We start from the raw sequence: 21,410 nt of genomic DNA on the forward strand, positions 1-21,410 counted from the left end.
GTAAGGCGTCATGTCTTGCTCTATTTTCGCTTTGTCTCGCATTTAAGATACTCATTCAATATATATAAATTAATACACAAATAAATGATTTCATACAGTGAATCCAAAACATCTATTAAGATCGACGAAACCCATGGCCTTTTTTACGATTATAGCGTGGTTTTTTAGATGCTTATAGGCATTATATATTTTTTACATATAAATTTACACTAGATATTGTGATACTAATTGAATGAACATTAATATTCAATGGAAACTACAACAAATATTATGACATTCGAGTTTACCATAATTTTAGTACAAACTGTCCGTTTCGAGCAAGGAAGTTTCCTTGGTTTCGAGCAAGGCTTCCTAATAGTTTCAACCAAGGCTTTCTTGGTTTTGACGAAGGTTTCCTTGATTTCGATCAAGGCTTCCTTGGTTTCAAGTGTTGCTGCGCGGCACGTTTGACACACGCTCCTCCTGTGTTTAATTCAGCGTCCTGTGAGGCCACTGTACCTCACGGCGCCCTCCTCAGTGGCCTGGCAGACTTGGGAAGTGAAAGCACCAAGTATTTTTTTTTTTTTTCATTTGTCAACACGGAATATCTCTTGCTACTGCACCTCAAGAATGGAACTTGTTCCTGCCGTGCGTCTTATCATTGATAACCAGACGTCATCCCAATGTGTAGCGGATGTCTGATGTCCTTGGATTTTATTTGTGAGTGTGTGGCGAGGGTATGGATATGGATGCTTGATACTTTCCAAATGTGGATATGGATACGATTTAAAAATGTACATGTATTGTACAGATGCAGATACGACACATCTCAAAGGCTGAATGCACAAAGATCGCTGGTTTTCTCGCGCGAGCAACCAACGCTGATCGGCGCTGGTTGCTGCCGCGAGAAAACCAGCGATCTCTGTGCACGCACCCTGATGTCGTCCATACTACAACGACGGTAGATCTTACTAATAGTGGCTCCTAGAGTATTCTCTTGCAGCCCCTCTGCAGGACAACCAAGCTTGGGGACTTGGGAACGTGGTGGAAAAGTTGGGTTTTAGGGTGAGGGAGTCAAATCATACCATATTTCGACATACATTAAAAGTCTAAGGATGGGATGCCATATTTTGAAAACAGGAATTTTCAAGCCTAACCTAACTTTACTTAACCTAACCTGGAGGGCTTTGCCCCACTTGGACCCTCCCTTAAGGACACAAACAAAACTTAGCCATGAGGGCTTTGCCACCCTTAAGGACAGTAACCTAACCTAAACAGGGAGGCTTTGCCCCCTCTGGATCCCTAACCTGGGGGACACTAACCTAACCTATTCTAAATGGGGGTTTTGCCCCCCACTGAGCCCCCATTTAAGGATGCTAACCTAATCTTAATATTAAGTGGAAGGTCCAGGGTGTGGTTGGTCAAGCTCTTCCTCGTGCTCCAAGGTTACTGGCGGCACCGAGTGTTCAACATTGAGCTGATTTCAGCAAAACACTGTGTGATCCTAACATATCAACACAAGTTGTTTTGCTGATGGAACTGCACAATAAAATCCCAGTATTGGAATGTGCGTCCACTGTACTTTGCTGCCATTGTGACACAGCACCCTTGTGGTTAGCCGGCTGACTGCTGCGGCTGCCACACGTGCACATGTGATTGGCCAAAAATAATTGGCGCATCGGCCAGAAGTAAATTACGTTTAGTGACGTTCTAATGCGCCATTAGAGGGACGGCTCTCATTGGCTGAACGAAAGAGATTCAAGAGAGAATGCGGAATACCATATCAGAAACCAACATACTAACACACGCGTCACACTGTTCCATGAAGTGAGCCTCATTGGCATGGTCTTGCAGTGTGTGATGCAGTGCAAGACAGATCATGTCACTGTAACATAACCATGCATGACCCCAAAACAAAACCCCCACACACGTGTTGTACAATGAGCATTCATCACTATAGGTGCATAACTTAGCTACTCCAGGAGGAGCTGCTATTGGTAAGATCATCCCATTAGGGAGCTGTAGTTAACTTAATATTCCTCTCTTTTCAGTACAAATTTACCTGGCTAAGGAGCATTGTAATGAAGGAAATGGAAGGCACAGAGCATAATGTCTGTGCTGAGGAGATTTCTAAACATGGGACAGGAGGTGACAGTAATGAAGAGGATGGAAAGAAGCTGGACTCAGAGGCAGCCACCACCACCTGCCAGGACTCTGGGCTTAGCTCAGGCAGGGATGCAGCACTCACAGGTCCTCCTCATACACCCAAGAAGGTCACTGCTAAGTCACACAGCAGCCGAGGAAAGACACTCTCCCCTTGCTTGACGTCAACCCCTAAAAAGAAACTTTTTGATCTTGCAGAAGAAAGTAATTATGCTATCATATCAAGTCAAGCGATTCTTGAAGACCCACTTCTGTCTTCTATAGATGAACCGGGAAACTCAACTGACTACCAGGCGGAGAGTCTCACATCAGATGAGGATAGTGAGGATGCTGGCTCTAGGCTTTGCAAGACAAAGGTTAAAGCTGAAAGTGATGCCTCCCAGAGAAAAACTCCCGTGTACAAATTAGTGAATGATCTATCAAACACAAGAATATCAACAAGTCAGTCATTCTCTGAAACTATACAGCAGCATGTTGTGGAAGCAAATCCAGCATCTGTTAAGAAAAATCTTTTTGACATTCCAGTCAGCCCAAAACTGAAGAACAGAGTACGTGAAAGACTTTACACTTTGGTCAACTCCATTGAAGGATATGAAAACAGAGTTTATGTGAGAGATGAAGAAACATCAGGGCAAATTCACAATATGGAATCATTCTCCAAAGTAAACATCAAGAGTCCAAAGAGTACAAAGAATGGTGTCAACACATTTTCAAAGCTGCCAGTATACAGCTCTTCAGATGTGTCCACCAGTCAACAAAACTGCTTCCATGACCTGAGTAATGCCTCAGCCCTCGGCAGCAGCCTCATGGAGAGGTACGGGTGTGCTCTGTCAGGGGTTATAACCTCTCAAATAAAATCTCTTCAGCACCATCAAGATCAGCTTAATCAAGAAAAATTAAGCTTAGCGATGCAGAAAAAGGAACAAGAAACTAGTGCTAGAATTTCTTTATATCATGAAAAATTGCAGCTGATGATTCAGGTGACTGTTGTGCATTCTTTAGTAGCTTGTCAAGTGTGTCAAGATAGTACAGTAGTGTTTGTTCATTGACTCTTAATATGAAAGAATAACTTGTTGGCATATTGCATGTTCCCTTTCTTGAAAAAATATATACTTAGTTTTCTAAAAGAAAATCCTAAATACTTGGCTGGTGAATGAATATCAGTATGACAGGTAGTGGCATTTTTTTTTTTTTTTTTTTTGCTCTACATATTGTTGAGATATTAATGATGATGCAAGAGAGCTATATGTACTGCTTACATATCTGTTGTATTTCCCTAGATGGTGGAAGAATTGGAACTCAGATCTGTGAAGCATCAGGCAGCAGCAAGGGACCAGGCTGAGCACCACAACCAAAGGATGAAGGAGCAAGAGGAGCAGCACCAGGAGGAGTTGGCTGCCCTGAGAGCTGAATGCCACAGGAAGGTAGAGTAATATCGTTGTGCTATTTCTCTCTCTCTCTCTCTCTCTCTCTCTCTCTCTCTCTCTCTCTCTCTCTCTCTCTCTCTCTCTCTCTCTCTCTCTCTCTCTCTCTCTCTCTCTCTCTCTCTCTCTCTCTTTAATGAAGGGCTATGGTCAAGGGCAAAAAAAAAAAAAAATGTGCCAGTCCTTAAAGAGTACAGGTTAAAAAAAATATATAAAAAATTATAAGAAATGTCTTGAAATCTCCCTCTTGAAAGAATTTAAGTCATAGGCTGGAGGAAATACAGAAGTAGGCAAGGAATTCCAAAGTTAACCAGTAAAAGGGATGAAAGACTTCAAGTACTGGTTAATTTGCATAGGAAAATGGACATAATAGAGGTGAGAGAAAGTGCAAAGCCTGTTGCAGCAAGGCCATGGGAGGAGAGAAGATATGCACTTAGCAAGATCTGAAGAACAGTTAGTATGAAAATACTGATAGAAGATAGCTGGAGATGCAACATTGCAGTGAAAAGAGAGCAAGAGAGAGGATGAAGACAGTTTGAGACATTTGATAAGACATAATGTTTTTGATTCCACCCTGTTCCAGAGACCAATGTAAGTAGAATAACCCCATATATATGAAGTGTTTTCCATATTTGGGTAGATTAAGCCTTGCACTGATTTAGCAGCTGGGGGAGATGAGAAAAACTGACAGAGGTAACACAGACCACCAAATTTGTAGAAGCTGTTTTGCATTGTAAGTGACATCACAGCTGGGTCTCCCTGGCAGTGATTACCATTCCTTTTTGTGCAGAGAGTATTGTATAAAAGATATCCAGAGGAAGGAATATAGTATATATTCTAATCAAATACCATAATTATATATATATATATATATATATATATATATATATATATATATATATATATATATATATATATATATATATATATATATATTTTTTTTTATTTATTTATTTATTTATTTTATTTTTTTTTTTTTTCAAATACCATAATTATATAATATAATATAATATAAAATGTTAAGTATATATGATAATATAGTAATCAAACTTTTTTCTTACAAGACAGATTGAAGAAGCAAGGGTACAGACACAATTGGCAGACAGGGCCTGTGAACAAAGACTGTTGGAGGTGATTTCTGCAACACAAGTCAAATCTGCAGCACTTGAGAAGGAACTTAAAGCTCAGATATCTGATCTAAATTCATCCATCACCAGATTAAGAGTGTGTTGTAGTGGGTTTGTTTTTGTTACACATTCCATTCAGTTTAATAGCTGAAATGTAAGTAATTATCATGTATACATTCATTAGGCAGAGACAGTTGTTGAGTTGCACAACTTAAATGGGCATCATATGCTTTTCAATAAATCAGTAGTGTAAGTGCCATACTCATTACAAATTAGAGATTTTTTTTCCCCATTAACTTTGAGGCTGAGAAGAGAGTCCTTGAGGCATCACTGGAAACCCTCACCTCGGATATTGACAGGACACATCTGGTGTCAGGCTCACCCTCGCCTCAGGGAGGGAGAGAGGCTGGCCATGGGGAGCACAGGTACTACACTTGCCTTCTGCACCACCTCTCAACTGGAAATACATTATTAGTACTTTATTCTGTATGGTGTCTTGTAAAGATTTACAACTGTGAACATTTTAGTTACTTTATTTTTTTTTGCTGTCACCATCCAAGTAAACAGACAGACAACATGAGGAGGGACAACGGCCTGTACAAAGACCTCAGTGGAGACCTGCTGAAGACAAGGTCCCAGGAGGAAGTTCGGTTCTGGAAAAAGGAATCTGAACAATTTCAGAAGAAACTACATGAAGCAGAAGTTATGCAAAGAGAACTCATTGGTGATATGTTCCAGGTATGTACTAAATAATTTGATTAAAAGAATGCATATATGATAAGTGTATCTGTCATTTATCATCATTATGATTTTGAAAGGTTCCATATACAGTATATTGGCTTTCTCCTACATCTGCCTCAGTTGTTCCCTGACTTCTCTAAATCAAAGTTCACATGTCAGGACACTCACTCCAAATCCAAGGTTGATCATGAGGTACTGGGGGTGCAGAGTGCTGGTGAGAGTGAAGAACTGAGGAGCACTGTGGCTGTCCTGCAGGAAAAACTGTCTCAAGCTCTGAAGGAAGTGAGTGCAAGAAACTTGTATTACTCATCACTGTACAGTTTTGTGAGTTTTCTGCAGTTTACAAACTAAGTATGATGTATGAGTAATTGCTAATGAAGTGATACATTGTTTCAGAATGTTGCTCTCAAACAAAAGCTAAATGATTGTCATGAGAGAGAAACAGACCTTATGAAGAAGCTAGCCCTGAAAGAGGATGAAGTTACTTCTCTCAGAGCAGAGTTAAAATTCTCCAAGATGCAGGTCCTTCAGGGGAATGAAAATCTTGAACTTCAGCTCAAGGAATGTGCAGAACACCATAAACAAACTGTATGCTATTTTAAAATAACTTATTTAAAACCTCAAGTATTTACTCTTGCAGTTTAATTTCTAGTAGGTGATGAGCAATTTTACTAACACAAGAGTGTAGATCAAAATTTGCATGATTTGTCTTGCAAATTACATATTTATTAACATGTATCAAGTTTAACTATTATACATATCAGACATTGTGATGCAAATATGTTAATTTTTGTGTCATTTGATTCTGTTATATATTTTTTTTTATTTATTACAGAAAAATTTACTGTTGATAACATGGCTTTAGTGATGTCTGAACTTTATCTTGGAGTACAACTTTTCTTATTAAAATCCCCAGATGGTCAGTTACCAGTGTGATGTGGAAAGGGAGACATCTGCAGCAGTGACAGCAGCCCTGGCACACCACCGGGAGAAGACCCATCACCTCTTGGCAGACCTAGGGGCGCGCTACGAGCTCCTCATCAGAAGTACTCGTGCTCACTCCAGGGCTCAAATTAATGAGTACAAGAAGGTAAAACTTTTCATAAATATGTGGACAGGATGAATATTCACCTAAAACTTTTCCTGTTAAATTAATTAATTAATTGAATATTAATAGAACAATCCAAAACTTTTGCACTGTACCAGTAATTTACTTTTATTTTCAGGCTGTGCGATGTCTAAAGGAAAGAAATAAGATGATGGAGAAAGGATAGGACAGTTTTCCTTCATCCAGTAAAATAACTGGCTGAATAGGTAAAGTTACTCTATACATGAATAACTGAAGTGATGAATAAAATGAGTTTGGTGGCATGACATTCAACTGATACTTGATTAAGAATGAATGCTTTGCATTCTACATAAATCAGAGGGAAAAATTATGCTGATTAATAAATATAATTCTAATTGCACATTCAGGAAGTAAGCAGTTCACACAGGGAAGCCACAGAACACCTGACTTCTGATCTCTCTAAAATTTCTGATTGGGGCAGAGCAAACTTGGTATTGATCAATGCCTCAAAAACTCAATTCCTCCATCTTTCAACTCAACACATCTGTCCAGACAACTATCACCTCTTCAGTGACACTCAACCGTCCTTCTCTTCTACACTGAACATCCTCGGTCTGTTCTTTACTTATAATCTAAATTGGAAACTCCACATCTCATCTCTAGCTAAAACAGCTTCTATGAAGGTGGACGTTCTGAGACGTCTCTGTCAGTTTTTCTCACTCTTCCAGCTGTTAACTCTGTACAAGGGCCTTATCTGTCCATGTATGGGGTATGCTTCACATGTCTCTGGGGTTCCACTCGTACTACTTTTCTAGACAGGGTGGAATCGAAAGCTTTTCATCTCATCAACTCCTCTCCTCTAACTGTCTTCAACCTCTTTCTCATTGCTGCAATGTTGCATCTCTTGCTATCTTTTACCACTATTTTCATGCTAACTGCCCTTCTGATCTTGCTAACTGCACGCCTCTCCTCTTTGTGCAACCTCACTGCACAAGACTTTCTTCTTTCACCTCTATTCTGTCCACCTCTCTAATGCAAGAGTTAACCAGTATTCTCAATCATTCATCCCTTTCTCTGGTAAATTCTGGAACTCCCCACCTGCTTTTGTATTTCCACCTTATGACCTGAATTCCTTCAAGAGGGAGGTTTCAAGACACTTATCCTTCAATTTCTGGCTGTCCCTTTGGACCCTGTTTGGGGACCGACAAAAACAATTAGTTTTTAATTATGTGATATTTCTGTGATATTTTTGAAGTTTATTTTTAGAGATGACAAATAAAAGTAGTTATAGTGCACTTGACTAGAATTTCCCCTAAAGGGAGATTAGTGAAGACAAGATGTCACAGCACAACTGGTCTTACTGTAGAAGAATAAGATGGCTTTCCAGTTGTCATTTTTCAACATACAGGAAATACAGTGGCAGTGTTCTTGCAAGTCAACCAGTATGCCTGCTACTCTCCCTCCACATACCAAAGAGGGAAAAGCTAAAATAAATGGTAAAGAATTATAAGTTTACTTGCACAGTATAATAACAATTATAAATACATATAAAGATATATTTATTTATTTATTTATTTGAGTATAAAAGTATAACATCTTAGGATAAGTAAGATATGTAGTTTGAACTTTGAAATGATGTGGATATTGAGAAGGAAGTAAAACGTCACATGATCATATTATCAGTACTGAAAAGACACAACAAATCCGACATACGACTGAAATCTTCTAATAATGATGAGTGAAACACAAATCACCTGTGCATCTCTGATTTCCCATACATCTTGGGAATTCCCACCCAAGACATGGTTGTCCTCAGCTATAATTTAATGGACACTGCTTACCATCACAGACCTCTTCCATATTTTTCATCGTATATTTAGAAATATATAACTTTTATAATTATTATTTATGAAAGATTGGTATAAACATCTATAATGGTCTTATATAACAAGCATCCACCCCACAGAAAACTGGGCAAGCAACACAGTTTGTCCATTACTATGGCTTATTAGAGAGCAATGATGAGTGCTGGCAGGAAAAAATATTACAAATAGGAAAGGGAACAGCCACTTACACTGAGCAATGTCCCTGGACTAGGCATGAAGGAAGTACTAGTACAGCTGAAACCCTGAATGTGAAATGACTAACACAATAGAGAGCAGAGCTAGATTTGAGGTGATACCTTGCCCTGAAATCAAGCAAATCTGTAACACATAAATCACAAATGAGATTCAATCATAATCTAATACTTGTATGATTTTTTTTATAATTTAACAGGACTAATATATCTAGTACTGATTTAATAGCAAATAATTACCTTCTAATTAATAAAAAAATATCTTACAAATTTTCTTACAACATAATACATTGCACACAGAGAACACAAAAGATGAAGGCATTTGTGAGCAGATCCCAATATGACACACAAGTAAAGCTATCCTTTGAAGTATGGCTTGATATTTATGTACTCAGGCTGGGTCCTGAAGATTGCTGCCAGCTCCCTAAAGGCTGGCCTCTTCTTGGGCTTGCAGCTCCAGCAGCGCAGCATTAGGTCATACACCCTCTTGGGGCACTTCTCAGGCCGGGGAAGTCTCTCATTCCTCTCCAGGAGAGCAACCACCTAAAATTTAACACTGATTCAGGTTCATGTCCAAGATGAAGCAGCCTAAAGATCTTATATTCAACATGAGTAACTAACCCATATATATAAATAAATAAATATATATATATATATATATATATATATATATATATATATATATATATATATATATATATATATATATATATATATATATATATATATATATTCAGTTATTTACATCTACCACTCACATCTTTCCCTGGTATCTCTCCATATGGCTGGTCCCCGAATGTATACATCTCCCACAGTGTCACACCATAACTCCACACATCACTACTGTGGGTGAAGGTTCCATAATAAATAGACTCGAGGGCATACCTGAAATAAAGAGAATAACTGTTATAACTTAAGCTACTTGCACAAAAGTACTATTATCTTTTTTACATCTCAGAGACAAGCAAGAGTGAGAGAAAGGATCTTCAAATTAATATTTATTCCTAAGTTCTCTCAGGGACTCATACCAAGTGTTTTACCATGACAACTGTAGAAGAATGGAATCTAAAAATATGAAAAGGTGATAAAATAAAGGAAAGGAAGCAATAGCTTGTTAAAAATTCATTTAAAAATTACTCATATAGTCGTACTCCCCAAAATTGTAACCAAATATTGTGTTGTGGTGATACTTACCACTTCAGTGGCCATTTTCCTCCTTCTTTAGCTGTGTAATAGTCTTTGTCAACTCCAAGAGCTCGTGACAAACCAAAATCACTTATTTTGGCCAAGGTCATTGAGGAGAGGAGGATATTTCGAGCTGCCAAGTCACAGTGAACAAAATGCTTCTGCTCCAAGTACATCATTCCTGTTGGTCCAATTTGCTGATCAGAATACACCAATTGTTACACTCTCAGGTTACAAATATTTGTCGCTCATCATTATCATTAAACCATGCAAAAATAAGTATTTCTGAAGATGCAAGTGCTGACAGGGCATCAAAGTCACTAGGAGCAAACCTTCTGCAATTTGTGCAGCCCAGAGCTTGTGGTGGAAGTCTACTGATATCTCCTCTTCATGCTCCAAAAGAAAGTCAAGGAGTGATCCCATTGCCATCAGCTCTTGAACCTAGGAAATTTAAATAAATTGAAAGAGGGTTACAATTATTTTAAAAGCCAGGGCTATCCTTCTGAAAACCGCTTAATGACATGATTCTTAGTTTTATGAAACAGTGATTCAAGAAACATTCACAGAAAGTTATGTTTACATCCACTATTTCATCTCAACTGACTAGAGGTTTATGAGGAATGGATTATACTTCTGTTACTGTTAACACAATCACACATTCAGCTGTCAAAAGACATCCATGACTAGGGCAGCCTTCCCTTCCTTACCATGGCAACCGGGGGACCGTGACACACTCCTACTAGCTTCACAATGTACAAGTGATTCAGATTCATCATCACTTCTGCTTCTTTAAGGAAATTCTTCTTGTTCACCTTGTTATCATCATGAAGGGTCTTCACAGCAACATCAATCTGAAAATTGTCACATTTCATGTATGAGGTTTATGTTTAGGCAAAGAATTCATAGGATGTTTCAATGAAGTCAGCTTTAGTGACTCATATCTACTTATCAATCTGTATTCTAGTCTGACATCATTCACAAAGGGCTTAGCCAAGCAAGGCACTGCATGCCTTACTTATGTATTCACAGGACTTGAAAGAACTCTTCAATTGTTTCCCAATGTCTTGGAAAAGCATACCTTGTCTCCTGAGGGACTCAACCAGATGCCTCTTAGCACTGAGCCAAATTCTCCATTTCCTAAACACTCCCCAATGGTGAGATGGTTGATGTCAATTTCCCCAAAGATCTCATCTGTCCTGTTACCATCCATTGTAGGGCTGCTGCTACTCTCTCCACTGCTAGATATGCTTAAGTTCTATGATGGATGATAAGACAAGTTAAACAAACATAAATTACATTCTGTATGTGTGTGAAAATAAGAGTTATATTGAAGACACAGGACTGCTTCCACTACTCATGGTTAAAATTTGATTCAGATATAAAAGAAAAGAAAGACACTGAGACAGCTTACCTGGAGGTCTAATTTAAGTGAGCTTTTTGATCGTGGAGGAGTCTTCTGCTGAGTGGTGGAGTTACTTTTGTGTTCTTTATAAATTGTTTGCCTTGGTTCATTAAGATCTATCAAGTCATGTCCTTCTGTAAATATTTACATGACATACAATAATTATTATCATCACTACCATCACCATTATCACTATCAATCAATCAATACCACTTTCAATAATCTCAAGTAAGTGTAGCATTCTAAAGATCACAAAAAACTCCCAATGACATTCCTCTATTTAGTAGAGTAGGCAGCAAGTGACCAGATATATTTGTAAATCCAGAAAAAAAAATAATAAAATAAATAAAAAAATAAATAAATAAAAATAAATAAATAAATAAAAATGAAAAAGAAGAAAATAATACTGTATCCACACTTACTCACATTATTACTAACATGCTGGGAATAATTTCACTCAATCTCTCAGTGCATCACAGTAATGACTAATGACCAAACTTACTTGTGACAATGATATCTGATTCGTGGGAATTTTGTGCTCTACAGTGAGGTTTCAGATCCTCTTGACTAGGCACAGAGAGCATGGGCCAAAGTTCCATTGAACTGGGATTATCGTCATCACAGCTTGCTCTTTCTTGCTGCAACAGTTTGATTATTAGAATGGTTCAGAAAATACAGTTGAAGTCACTTGCATGAAATTAGGGTTGATGTAGGCACATTTTTAATGAACCAACCTTTGAAAGTGAGTAGCTGCTGTCTTGTGAGGGGAAGCGTGAGTGGTGCAGGCGGTCCATGTGGAGATGAGGGGAGGCCCTGCATGAGGTTTTTGAGTAAGAGGTTGCAAGGAGCATGTCTGACGACTCCCCCCCCTCTGAGTTCCTTTGTTTTTGCTGGTGAAGAACAAATATGTCTGAATATGAAAAAGTATGCATTTCATAATAACACACAAGGACACAGTCAAAGGGTGTTCCATACACATTACTAACACTACTTGTCATTCTAATTTGTAAGTCATTTCCACACAAGTACTAACATTTCCATAGCCAAAAACTGGACTTCTTGAAGAGGCTGTGTCAGCCAAAGGGCTTAGTGGGGCCATGACTGGGTACTGGAGTCGACAGGGCATGCCATCCGCAAAGTGCACATAATGGTCCACTAAGGTCTCCAGGCAGGTGAAATATGGGCCATCATCAATGCAGAACATGTCACCCTGAGAATATCCACCTTCGTGAATTATAAAATACTGGCTTTTTACTTAAAACAGCTGCAATAATGTCCTCAAGACTCAATGATTTACAGTAACTTCATCTCATCATCAGAAAGGTTTCTATATTTGTATCATGTTCAGACAAGATTGGTTTAAATGGCAGAGAAGATAGGAATAGCAGCAGTCTCACCTCCTTCACTATTTCATAATTATATACTTCGCCCTGGCACAACAATGACAGGACACGCCCACAGTGTTTGCGGGAACTGTGGCGGAGAAGGAAGTGCCCTGAGATGGTGTCTGGGCTACGGAGCAGCAGGTCTTGGGCAGCAACACGGTCTAGGTTCTCAAAGTAATAGTCCTTCAGTGTATAAATGGGCACCCGCACCACATGGTTCACTGGAGATCAACACACACTGTTATGACCATTGTCATCATAATGTTCTGTTTAATGCTGCAAAGAAACACACACACACACACACACACACACACACACACACACACACACACACACACGCACACAATCTTTTTTGCAGGGGAGTGATGGATATGAAATAAAAGAAATTACATATAAAAGTAGACTGCAAAGGAGAAACAACCTACTGAAAAAGAAAAATGGAGTGTGACACAAGCAAACTTCCATGGAATAGTGTTAACATTGCCTGAACTGAAGCTCTACAGAAGAGAGAAGCCAGATATTTAGGGATTAATGGAAATGAAGTTAAAGAACTCAATGAAAATTCACAAAATTGGTGATAGGAAATATAATATGCAGAAAAGGAACAGAACATTACAACAAGGGGGGAAAGATGATCCCCATACATAAGTAAGGATGTATGTGCCAGTGAAGAGTGTGGATGTAGGAAAAGGTATGGTATAAGTTTAAAAAAAATGGAATAAAAGAATAGGAGAAAATTGTTTATACAAGGGCATGGAGTACGATGAATTGATGGATACAAATTTGGAGACAGCCACAACATAACTGTAGTTGAAGGGTTGAAGAACAAAGACCTTTAAATTTTACAAAAGGAATTGAATGAGATATGTATCTGACTAGAGCCAGAGGTAGAAAATAGAATTTAACTTAAAGAAATGCAAATTATTATAATCTGGTGAGACCAAAAGGAGACAAAAGTAATAATAAAACGGGAAATGATAAGACAAGTAAAACCATGGAAAATAAACATCTAGGAATTATTCGTCACCTGAGAATCATATAAACGGTTACAATAAAAAGGGCATAATGAAGTCAGAAAGAATAAAGATAGCAGCAACCAAGATGGCCCTGAGCTTGTGGGATTTGTCATGTAAAGAAAGGTTAACAATTCTGAAACTCCCAGCTATGATGGAAAGAAGAGAAAGGGCTGACCTAATTGCAATATACAGAGCTATGAAGAAAACAGAGAAAGTGGATACAGATGATCTATTTGAATGAGATGCAAGAGGTATCATAGATCACAGAAATGAACTAAATATATCAAATTGTAAGAGATAAATAAATTAGGCTTTTCAAATAAGGCAAAAGAAGTCTGTCTGTCTCCCATCTGCTTCCACCTTTTCTCAACACTGTCTCATCTGTACCTACCAAGCAAATTATAACACTCTGAATGGTTCATCCTCTTGGCAATACTTGCTGGTGTTTGGCGAAGTGCATTGCGTGGATGGGAGGGAGCACCCAAGGCCAGCAGTGCCTTGACACAATCCACACTGTCATTCTCAGCTGCTTCATGCAGAGGTACAGATCCTGGGAGCAGATAAAGGCACAACATTAAATCATAATTCTATATATAGATAAATGAATGGTGTCAGTTCTGTACAATGTGTCACAACATGGCAGGAAAGTGTAATACTCTGTACCAGAACCACCAAGTGTTTGAATATCTCAGAGATGAAAGATGCCAAATTTTACAGTGATGCTACTGGCCAATTATAAATACAATATCAAAGGCCTACTTCACACTACCCATTCCATATGCCTGTCTTGAGACCAAATGCATCATCAATGACATCACTCCACTGACAGGAATATTAACCACAGCTGCCAAGTACTCCTCTGTGAGGTGAGTGGTGTTGTCACTGTCCACACAGTGGTACCAGTGCTCCTGAAATGAAAGGATAATGGCAGCCCCAATCAACTTTCCTGTCACTGGAGTGATGTCACTGATGATGCAATTTGCACAAAACAGGTACCATGAAGTCAGCCTTATCTTTAGTCAGGCAATCAAACATTTACAAAAACTTAAAAACAATGTTTCTTATTTTCATCTGTGACTGAACTATCTCCTATGTATTTTGCAATATATATATATATATATATATATATATATATATATATATATATATATATATATATATATATATATATATATATATATATATATATATATATATAAAACAAATCTTCACTAGACCTCAAAATAATGACTCCAGGTATCAGTGAGCATTTCAGCTGAGGCAGGAATTTTTACCACCTATGACTGGCCACCCAATAACAAGCTGGGGCAGTGCAACATTAAAGATGTACAGAAATTAATGGAGTCACTCCTGACATGTGCTGGTGTGATGGCATTATGAAAAATCCCCAAACAATTTACCTGTTTTTGTTGCTCTGACTTGTACATCTGCCTGGCCCACCTCCACAAGGAGTTGCACTATATGAGGCATATTGTACCTACAGGCAAGCTGCAACATAATGGTAAACACAAAAATTCATGCACAAAATAAAAAAGTGCAAACAAAACATTTAATAAAATTCTATACACACAAAATTCACCATAATGCCTAAAACTACATCTAACTCAATATCTCAGCCAATTTCTGCACCATACAGTAAGGCTGGGATGCAGCACTACTGCACAAATATAGACATTGAGGGCTGGGCTGATCTAGAAGCCAAGCCACCCCCCTCCCCCTGCAATAACAAATAATTAACCATTCAGAAAACTCTAAAAAAAAACAAAAAAAAAAAAAAAACATATAATTTATTTACATAAAAGAATCATATAACTGTTGACATGGATGAGATCTCCAGTGGCCCATGCTGACAGTTTACATAGTGAGTGCATCAATACACCTCCCTAGCAAAATGGAGGAGGAGGCAAGAGTGATGGCTTCTAGATTAACTCACCCTGTGGTAACAATACTGTGAAATTACTGCAAAGCCTGTGTGTTTGAAATGTGGCCACCAAACTGATAATTTCACATGAAGTGGCAAAGCAAGCCAAGTTCAAACTAAATAAAAATAGCCATAGTGATAGGCAGGTACTTTCTAAATTACATATCAAGTGCATTTTCATGGTTTTCTTTTCTAAAGCTTTATGGTGCTCTTAGACACTGAATGCAAATACATCCAATATTTACCCAACCAAAATAAGCATAATATAATGCCTAATACAGCATACGTGTATCTATATACGTATGTGTACAAATAAATAAATAAATAAATAAATAAATAAATAATATATATATATATATATATATATATATATATATATATATATATATATATATATATATATATATATATATATATATATATATATATATATATAAACAGACAGATAGATAGATATATCAAAACAGCCATCATGCATATTAAGGAAAGAAGTAATAAAAAAAAATTACACCAGTCTTTTAGTACACTCATCCTACTGACATTCACAGATTCTACTTTTACTGTTCTGGTTATCAACACATGGACCATGAAAAATATGAACTATTCACAGATTTAATCTCTTCAATGAGTTTCCTGTCCACTGTCCATGAATGTCGTGGAATGAGTGCAAGTCCAACTAACCTTTTCAACCCCAAAAACTCAGAATGAAGGCAAAATACACTCAACAGACCTGAGTAACAGCCACAATTTAGGGAACTCACATGCAGCGGTGTCACTCCTTCCTCATCCCGAACTTCAACATTTGCCTCGTGCTGCAGGAGCATCTCTGCAACTTCCTGGTAGCCCTTCATGGCGGCGATGTGTAGTGCTGTCTGCCCTGTGTTATTTCTCACATCAATTTTCTTATAGCCTGCTTTCAGCAGTTCGGAGACCACAATAATGTTACCTGTGAGAGATGTATGCAGTCAATTAACTTTTACTGATTTCATGGTTTAGCTTACCCTGACTCTTTATAAAATTCCTACATGAATCTATTTCTGTAATCTAGAGTGGGACAGACAAGCACAAAATATATAGTTTACTTTAAGCTATTAGAGTAAATAGTTTGTGACATATTTTACTTTAAACTGAATACTTCAGTGATGAAAAGATGGTGTAAAACAGATTATATATTTATGTTGTGAAAGAGAGAGAGAGAGAGAGAGAGAGAGAGAGAGAGAGAGAGAGAGAGAGAGAGAGAGAGAGAGAGAGAGAGAGAGAGAGAGAGAGAGAGAGAGAATAAGATTGAACATCAATGCATAGCCAATGAAAAAAAACTGAAAACTGGTCAGGATGGCATGCTGGATCACTGGCTGGTGCCATTTTCACTCAATATACAGGAACTGGGTTTGATTGTTTTCATACTTCCAACTTACCTTGACTAGTTGATCTGTGGAGGAGATTGGAGGAGCCATGGAGGCAAACGTCTGCTGGAAATGGGTTCCCAGGACAAGGGTGGCAGAGGGTGGTGGTGGAGGGCCCTACAGGGTGTTGGCTGTAGTATGCCACAAGGCTGTCCAAGCCATTGAATAACCGGGCCTCATTCAAAACCACTGAAAAGACCACAGTAATCAAAACAATGTCACTATCATAAACCAAGCTCAATTCAAAATGTTAAGAGTAAAAATTGTACTTAGGTGAGTGAGGAAATAGTGTTCACACAGTTCTATCTCTCTAAAGCCTCCCTCCCTCCATGAGCATCTACCAAGGTGATGGCCACAGCAGAAGAACCTCCACCTCTCATACTGGTATTGCCTCACACCATAGTGTAACCACAACACACTCAGTGCATCAAAGTAATAAGCAATTAATCTGGAAGTTCAAATAATAATGAGCTTCAGTAGATGGAAGTTCAAATAATACTGAGCTTCAGGAGAAAAGTACTGCATATGGAATCAAACTCAGGACCCAAGCAAGAAAGCCTGCCACATTACTGATCAAGCAACAGCTGCATCCTGTGGTCAAGTGGGGTTGTGTGCTTTCTATATTTAGGTCATTGCATCTCCCTCTGTGAGGTATCCTTAAACTACACATCTCTACTTCTCTTCTCTCAAACATCCACTACCTTTGCATATTATTTTGATATATCATAGGTACATTTTGACATCACTGAAAGACTGTAATCATCAACCTACCTAAGGAGAATCCATCGCCCTTATACTTCTGGATCAGAATGTGTATTGGTTGGCCATCAGATATGAAAGACAACACATAGTTTCCAGGAGATGAACAACTCTCTCTGATGAGAAATGTTCCTTCTTCTCCACCCTCTGCAAAACAAAAATTAATTGTATAATCAAGTAAGTTATCAAGTAAAATGACTAACCAAATGCAAACAAGTTAAATCCAAACAGTTATATACCTCAACATGCCCATTCCCACTGCTATTTTCTCAGCTTTCTAGCCTAGATATTTATTGGTCATCCAAAAAACCTTACCTCATGTCATCCATCATCTTTATAGAAACTGTAAGCAGGTCACATGAGCAAATATCTTTACAATTACATGTCTTTCATTATTCATGTATCACTTCAGGATGGAATATTTAAAAAACACTAAGATGGTATAGATGGGCAAGATGAATTTGAGTTAACAGACCAAGAACTGAGGCTTATATGCTCTCACCTTTCATTAAGATTTCATCAGCTTCATTACTTGTGATTTTGCCGAAATAGAACCTGTCTTCATCAATGTCTGATCGGGAAGTGGAAGAAGCCATTCTGGAGAAGAAATTATCTGGAATACGAGAGAGAGAGAGAGAGAGAGAGAGAGAGAGAGAGAGAGAGAGAGAGAGAGAGAGAGAGAGAGAGAGAGAGAGAGAGAGAGAGAGAGAGAGAGAGAGAGAGAGAGAGAGAGAGAGAGAGAGAGAGAGAGAGAGAGAGAGAGGATGGAGGGGGGTGGGGTTAGATGTGCCTGGCAACTGTGCCCTGTATTGTGTCCTGTGCTTAGAAAATAAATGTATATCTCGTGTACCCAAGTGTGTCCTTATCACCTTGGGTTACTGGTGCCTGAATCTTCTAAGTTAAGCTAGTCTTGCATCTACCATCACCAGTGCTGAACCCATAGCAATCAAGTACTGTTGTATGGCAAGCCTTCATCTCCTGTACCTTGAGGATGCACAGACCATATGGATGGGGCTCAAGTTTCACAACAATATGTTAGTTTGGACAAGAAGGGATGAAGTGTATGCTGGTACAAGAATGGTAGACAGGGAAGTGGATGGAAAAAACAGAGTAAGCCGAAGAAGAGATGGAAGGAATGCATAGGAGAGGATTTGAAAGAATGTTAGTGGAGAGGAGGTGGAAGACAGCCTTATGGAAGACTAGCGAGGGGCAACTCCACATGAACATGGGAAAGGCTGCAAAAGTGTTAGTCCACATCCAGCTACTTATAATTTTATGGCCATACAGAAAGTACACCAAAAAAAAGTGCCCTTGCCTTAAACCCAGTCTCTAGAGGGTCTTTTGCACTCTTGAGGCAGAAGCACATCAGGGTAAATTCAAGGTAAATAGGGCACTGGTGTCATTTGACAATTAACTAATACCATTAAGAAAAATATATACTTCATATTTCACAGATCCCCTAAGTTTAAGAGCCCATATCTCAGTAACTACATGATGTCGTCTGTGACAATCAAGGGTGTTGTCAGAAATTCTCCATATCTAGATATAACACACCAAATCTTGATCCAACACTAGCTAACATGCAGTCTCAAGCCAATTAAACCTAAACCACACAAAGGGCTGACTTAACTTCTATATATCATATACCCTTGTGTTGAGTGCTATACATCAGGGGAGATACCCATGTCATTTCAAGTAATGACAGGAGCTCCAAGGAACCACACATTCCTTTTTATCTGTGTGATTAAACGTACAAATAACTAACTTTGAATAAAATACCTTAAATCCTGCTGTTTGAAGACAGACATCAGAAGGCATCGCCACGTCCCTTGAACTCGAGCGACGCTGGGGCAGGGCAGTGACAGTGACGGGGAGCGGATCATGCAGGCCTTGTTTCCAGTCCTTCCCTAGCCTTGTTAGATCACGGGGCCTCCTCCAGCACTAGAAATGACTGGATTATCGTAGCGCCATAAGACAGGAGCTGGGTGGAACGCCACATCACATCACAGTGATAGCATAACGCTTTACGTCAACCGCCACCCGGATATCCCGTCCCCGTGCTCCGAATGCGTCACAGTGTTGATTGCTTCCCTTCCCCTTCCCAAAAACACGTCATTTCACTGCCCATGGAGATCCTGTTGTTCGTCTTGTTAATACAACTTTTCTTGCCAAGTGTATTCTTATATGAGCAAAATATACTTTATAGAGTGAATGTAAAAAAAAAAAAAAAAAAAAAAAAAAAACAGATAACACCTTCCTATCTATTTATTGTTCTTTCCTATAAACACACGTCTACAGTGTGTAAAATTACTTACTATTGGGTTATACTCTCTATGGAGTGTTATATGATTTTCCTTGTCCAGTGCATTTTTATATGCAGAATGAAGCGAGGATGAATATATAAATAGGTTACCCCTTCTTGTTTATCTGCTTTTTCTTTCACAGAAACACACGAGTTTATGGTTACCTTTCCGAGAGTTACTTTCTATGGAGTTTTAATGTTATACTACTTTCTTTGTCCTATGCATTTTTAATGAGTATTTAAAGAGTTTGGGTGTATAAATATACATGACACTTCTCTGTTTATTTTGTTCCGAAAGACAAGACTCGAGTATACGGAAATGTGTATAGCAATTACTTTCTTCGGGATGCAAGACGAGGTTCAGCTCTGAAATGGAGACTGAGGGACCGGTCCCTTGCCCTATGTTTTGTTGTTCGGTGAAAATCAAAGCTAAGATGCATAGATGGATATGTATTTCATTCCTGTTTCCAATAATCAGTGATGCGTGTGTGTATATATATATATATATATATATATATATATATATATATATATATATATATATATATATATATATATATATATATATATATATATATATATATATATATATTTTTTTTTTTTTTTTTTTTTTTTTTTTTTCTTTCCTTCTTTCTTTTTTAATGCAGGAGGGACACTGGCCAAGGGCAACAAAAGTCCAATAAAAAAAAATGCCCACTGAAATGCCAGTCCCATAAAAAAAAGTCCAACGTGGTAGTAAAAAATTGAAGGATAAGTGTCTTGAAACCTCCCTCTTGAAGGAATTCAAGTCATAGGAAGATGGAAATACAGAAGCAGGCAGGGAGTTCAAGAGTTTACCAGAGAAAGGGATGAATGAGAATACTGGTCAACCCTTGCGTTATAGAGGTGGACAGAATAGGGGTGAGAAAAAGAAGAAAGTCTTGTGTAGCGAGGCCGCGGGAGGGGGGGAGGCATGCAGTTAGCAAGATCAGAAGAGCAGTTAGCATGAAAATGAGAGTGGAACCCCAGAGACATGTGAAGCATACTCCATACATGGACGGATAAGGCCCTTGTACAGAGTTAGCAGCTGGGGGATGAGAAAACCGGCAGAGATGTCTCAGAACACATTCATAGAAGCTGTTTTAGCTAGAGATGAGATGTGAAGTTTCCAGTTCAGATTATAAGTAAAGGACAAACCGAGGATGTTCAGTGTAGAAGAGGGGGATAGTTGAGTGTCATATATATATATATATATATATATATATATATATATATATATATATATATATATATATATATATATATATATATATATATATATATATATAAGTAAAATTAATGAGAACAATTTTCCTTCCTTGCTTTTTTCTTTTTGGTTGTTTTCCGTCGTGTAATTATGTGACGGATGTGAAAGTATATACTTCCATTTCTTTTTTCAGTACAATTTACTGTCCTGTCCACAGCTGAGAGCTATGTAC

At 38.2% G+C, this 21,410-nt stretch overlaps 2 protein-coding genes across 5 annotated transcripts; one reads left to right on the top strand and one right to left on the bottom strand.

The window, feature by feature from the left end:
* The first annotated feature begins 296 nt into the window (after nt 1-296).
* Nucleotides 297-7,796, top strand: LOC135093704 (myosin heavy chain, striated muscle-like). Of its 3 annotated transcripts, none has more exons than XM_063993224.1 (10): nt 297-699; nt 2,031-3,122; nt 3,423-3,566; nt 4,635-4,790; nt 4,997-5,118; nt 5,254-5,431; nt 5,594-5,716; nt 5,831-6,022; nt 6,351-6,524; nt 6,661-7,796. In XM_063993224.1, the coding sequence occupies exons 2-10, from the start codon at nt 2,061-2,063 to the stop codon at nt 6,706-6,708; spliced, it is 2,199 nt and encodes a 732-aa protein (XP_063849294.1). In that variant the 5' UTR covers nt 297-699; nt 2,031-2,060; the 3' UTR covers nt 6,709-7,796. The 3 variants fall into 3 exon arrangements, with proteins under 3 accessions (XP_063849294.1, XP_063849292.1, XP_063849293.1); XM_063993222.1 differs by lacking the exon at nt 297-699 and adding an exon at nt 776-940; XM_063993223.1 differs by lacking the exon at nt 297-699 and adding an exon at nt 776-940 and having other exon boundaries at nt 5,615-5,716; nt 6,661-6,803.
* A 204-nt stretch (nt 7,797-8,000) lies between these two features.
* On the bottom strand, nt 8,001-19,732 carry LOC135093703 (tyrosine-protein kinase HTK16-like). 2 transcript variants are annotated; one of them, XM_063993220.1, is made up of 18 exons: nt 19,431-19,732; nt 18,154-18,264; nt 17,664-17,798; nt 16,905-17,081; nt 16,251-16,435; nt 14,969-15,056; nt 13,960-14,118; nt 12,565-12,773; nt 12,201-12,377; nt 11,902-12,057; nt 11,670-11,805; nt 11,177-11,301; nt 10,844-11,020; nt 10,473-10,616; nt 10,098-10,206; nt 9,775-9,946; nt 9,339-9,465; nt 8,001-9,123 (listed from the first exon to the last, which is right to left on the bottom strand). In XM_063993220.1, the coding sequence occupies exons 2-18, from the start codon at nt 18,245-18,247 to the stop codon at nt 8,938-8,940; spliced, it is 2,556 nt and encodes an 851-aa protein (XP_063849290.1). In that variant the 5' UTR covers nt 18,248-18,264; nt 19,431-19,732; the 3' UTR covers nt 8,001-8,937. The 2 variants fall into 2 exon arrangements, with proteins under 2 accessions (XP_063849290.1, XP_063849291.1); XM_063993221.1 differs by lacking the exon at nt 18,154-18,264 and having other exon boundaries at nt 19,431-19,729.
* Nucleotides 19,733-21,410: the final 1,678 nt, after the last annotated feature.

Source organism: Scylla paramamosain, chromosome 43 (assembly GCF_035594125.1).
Source record: "Scylla paramamosain isolate STU-SP2022 chromosome 43, ASM3559412v1, whole genome shotgun sequence".
NCBI classification, from domain to species: domain Eukaryota; kingdom Metazoa; phylum Arthropoda; class Malacostraca; order Decapoda; family Portunidae; genus Scylla; species Scylla paramamosain.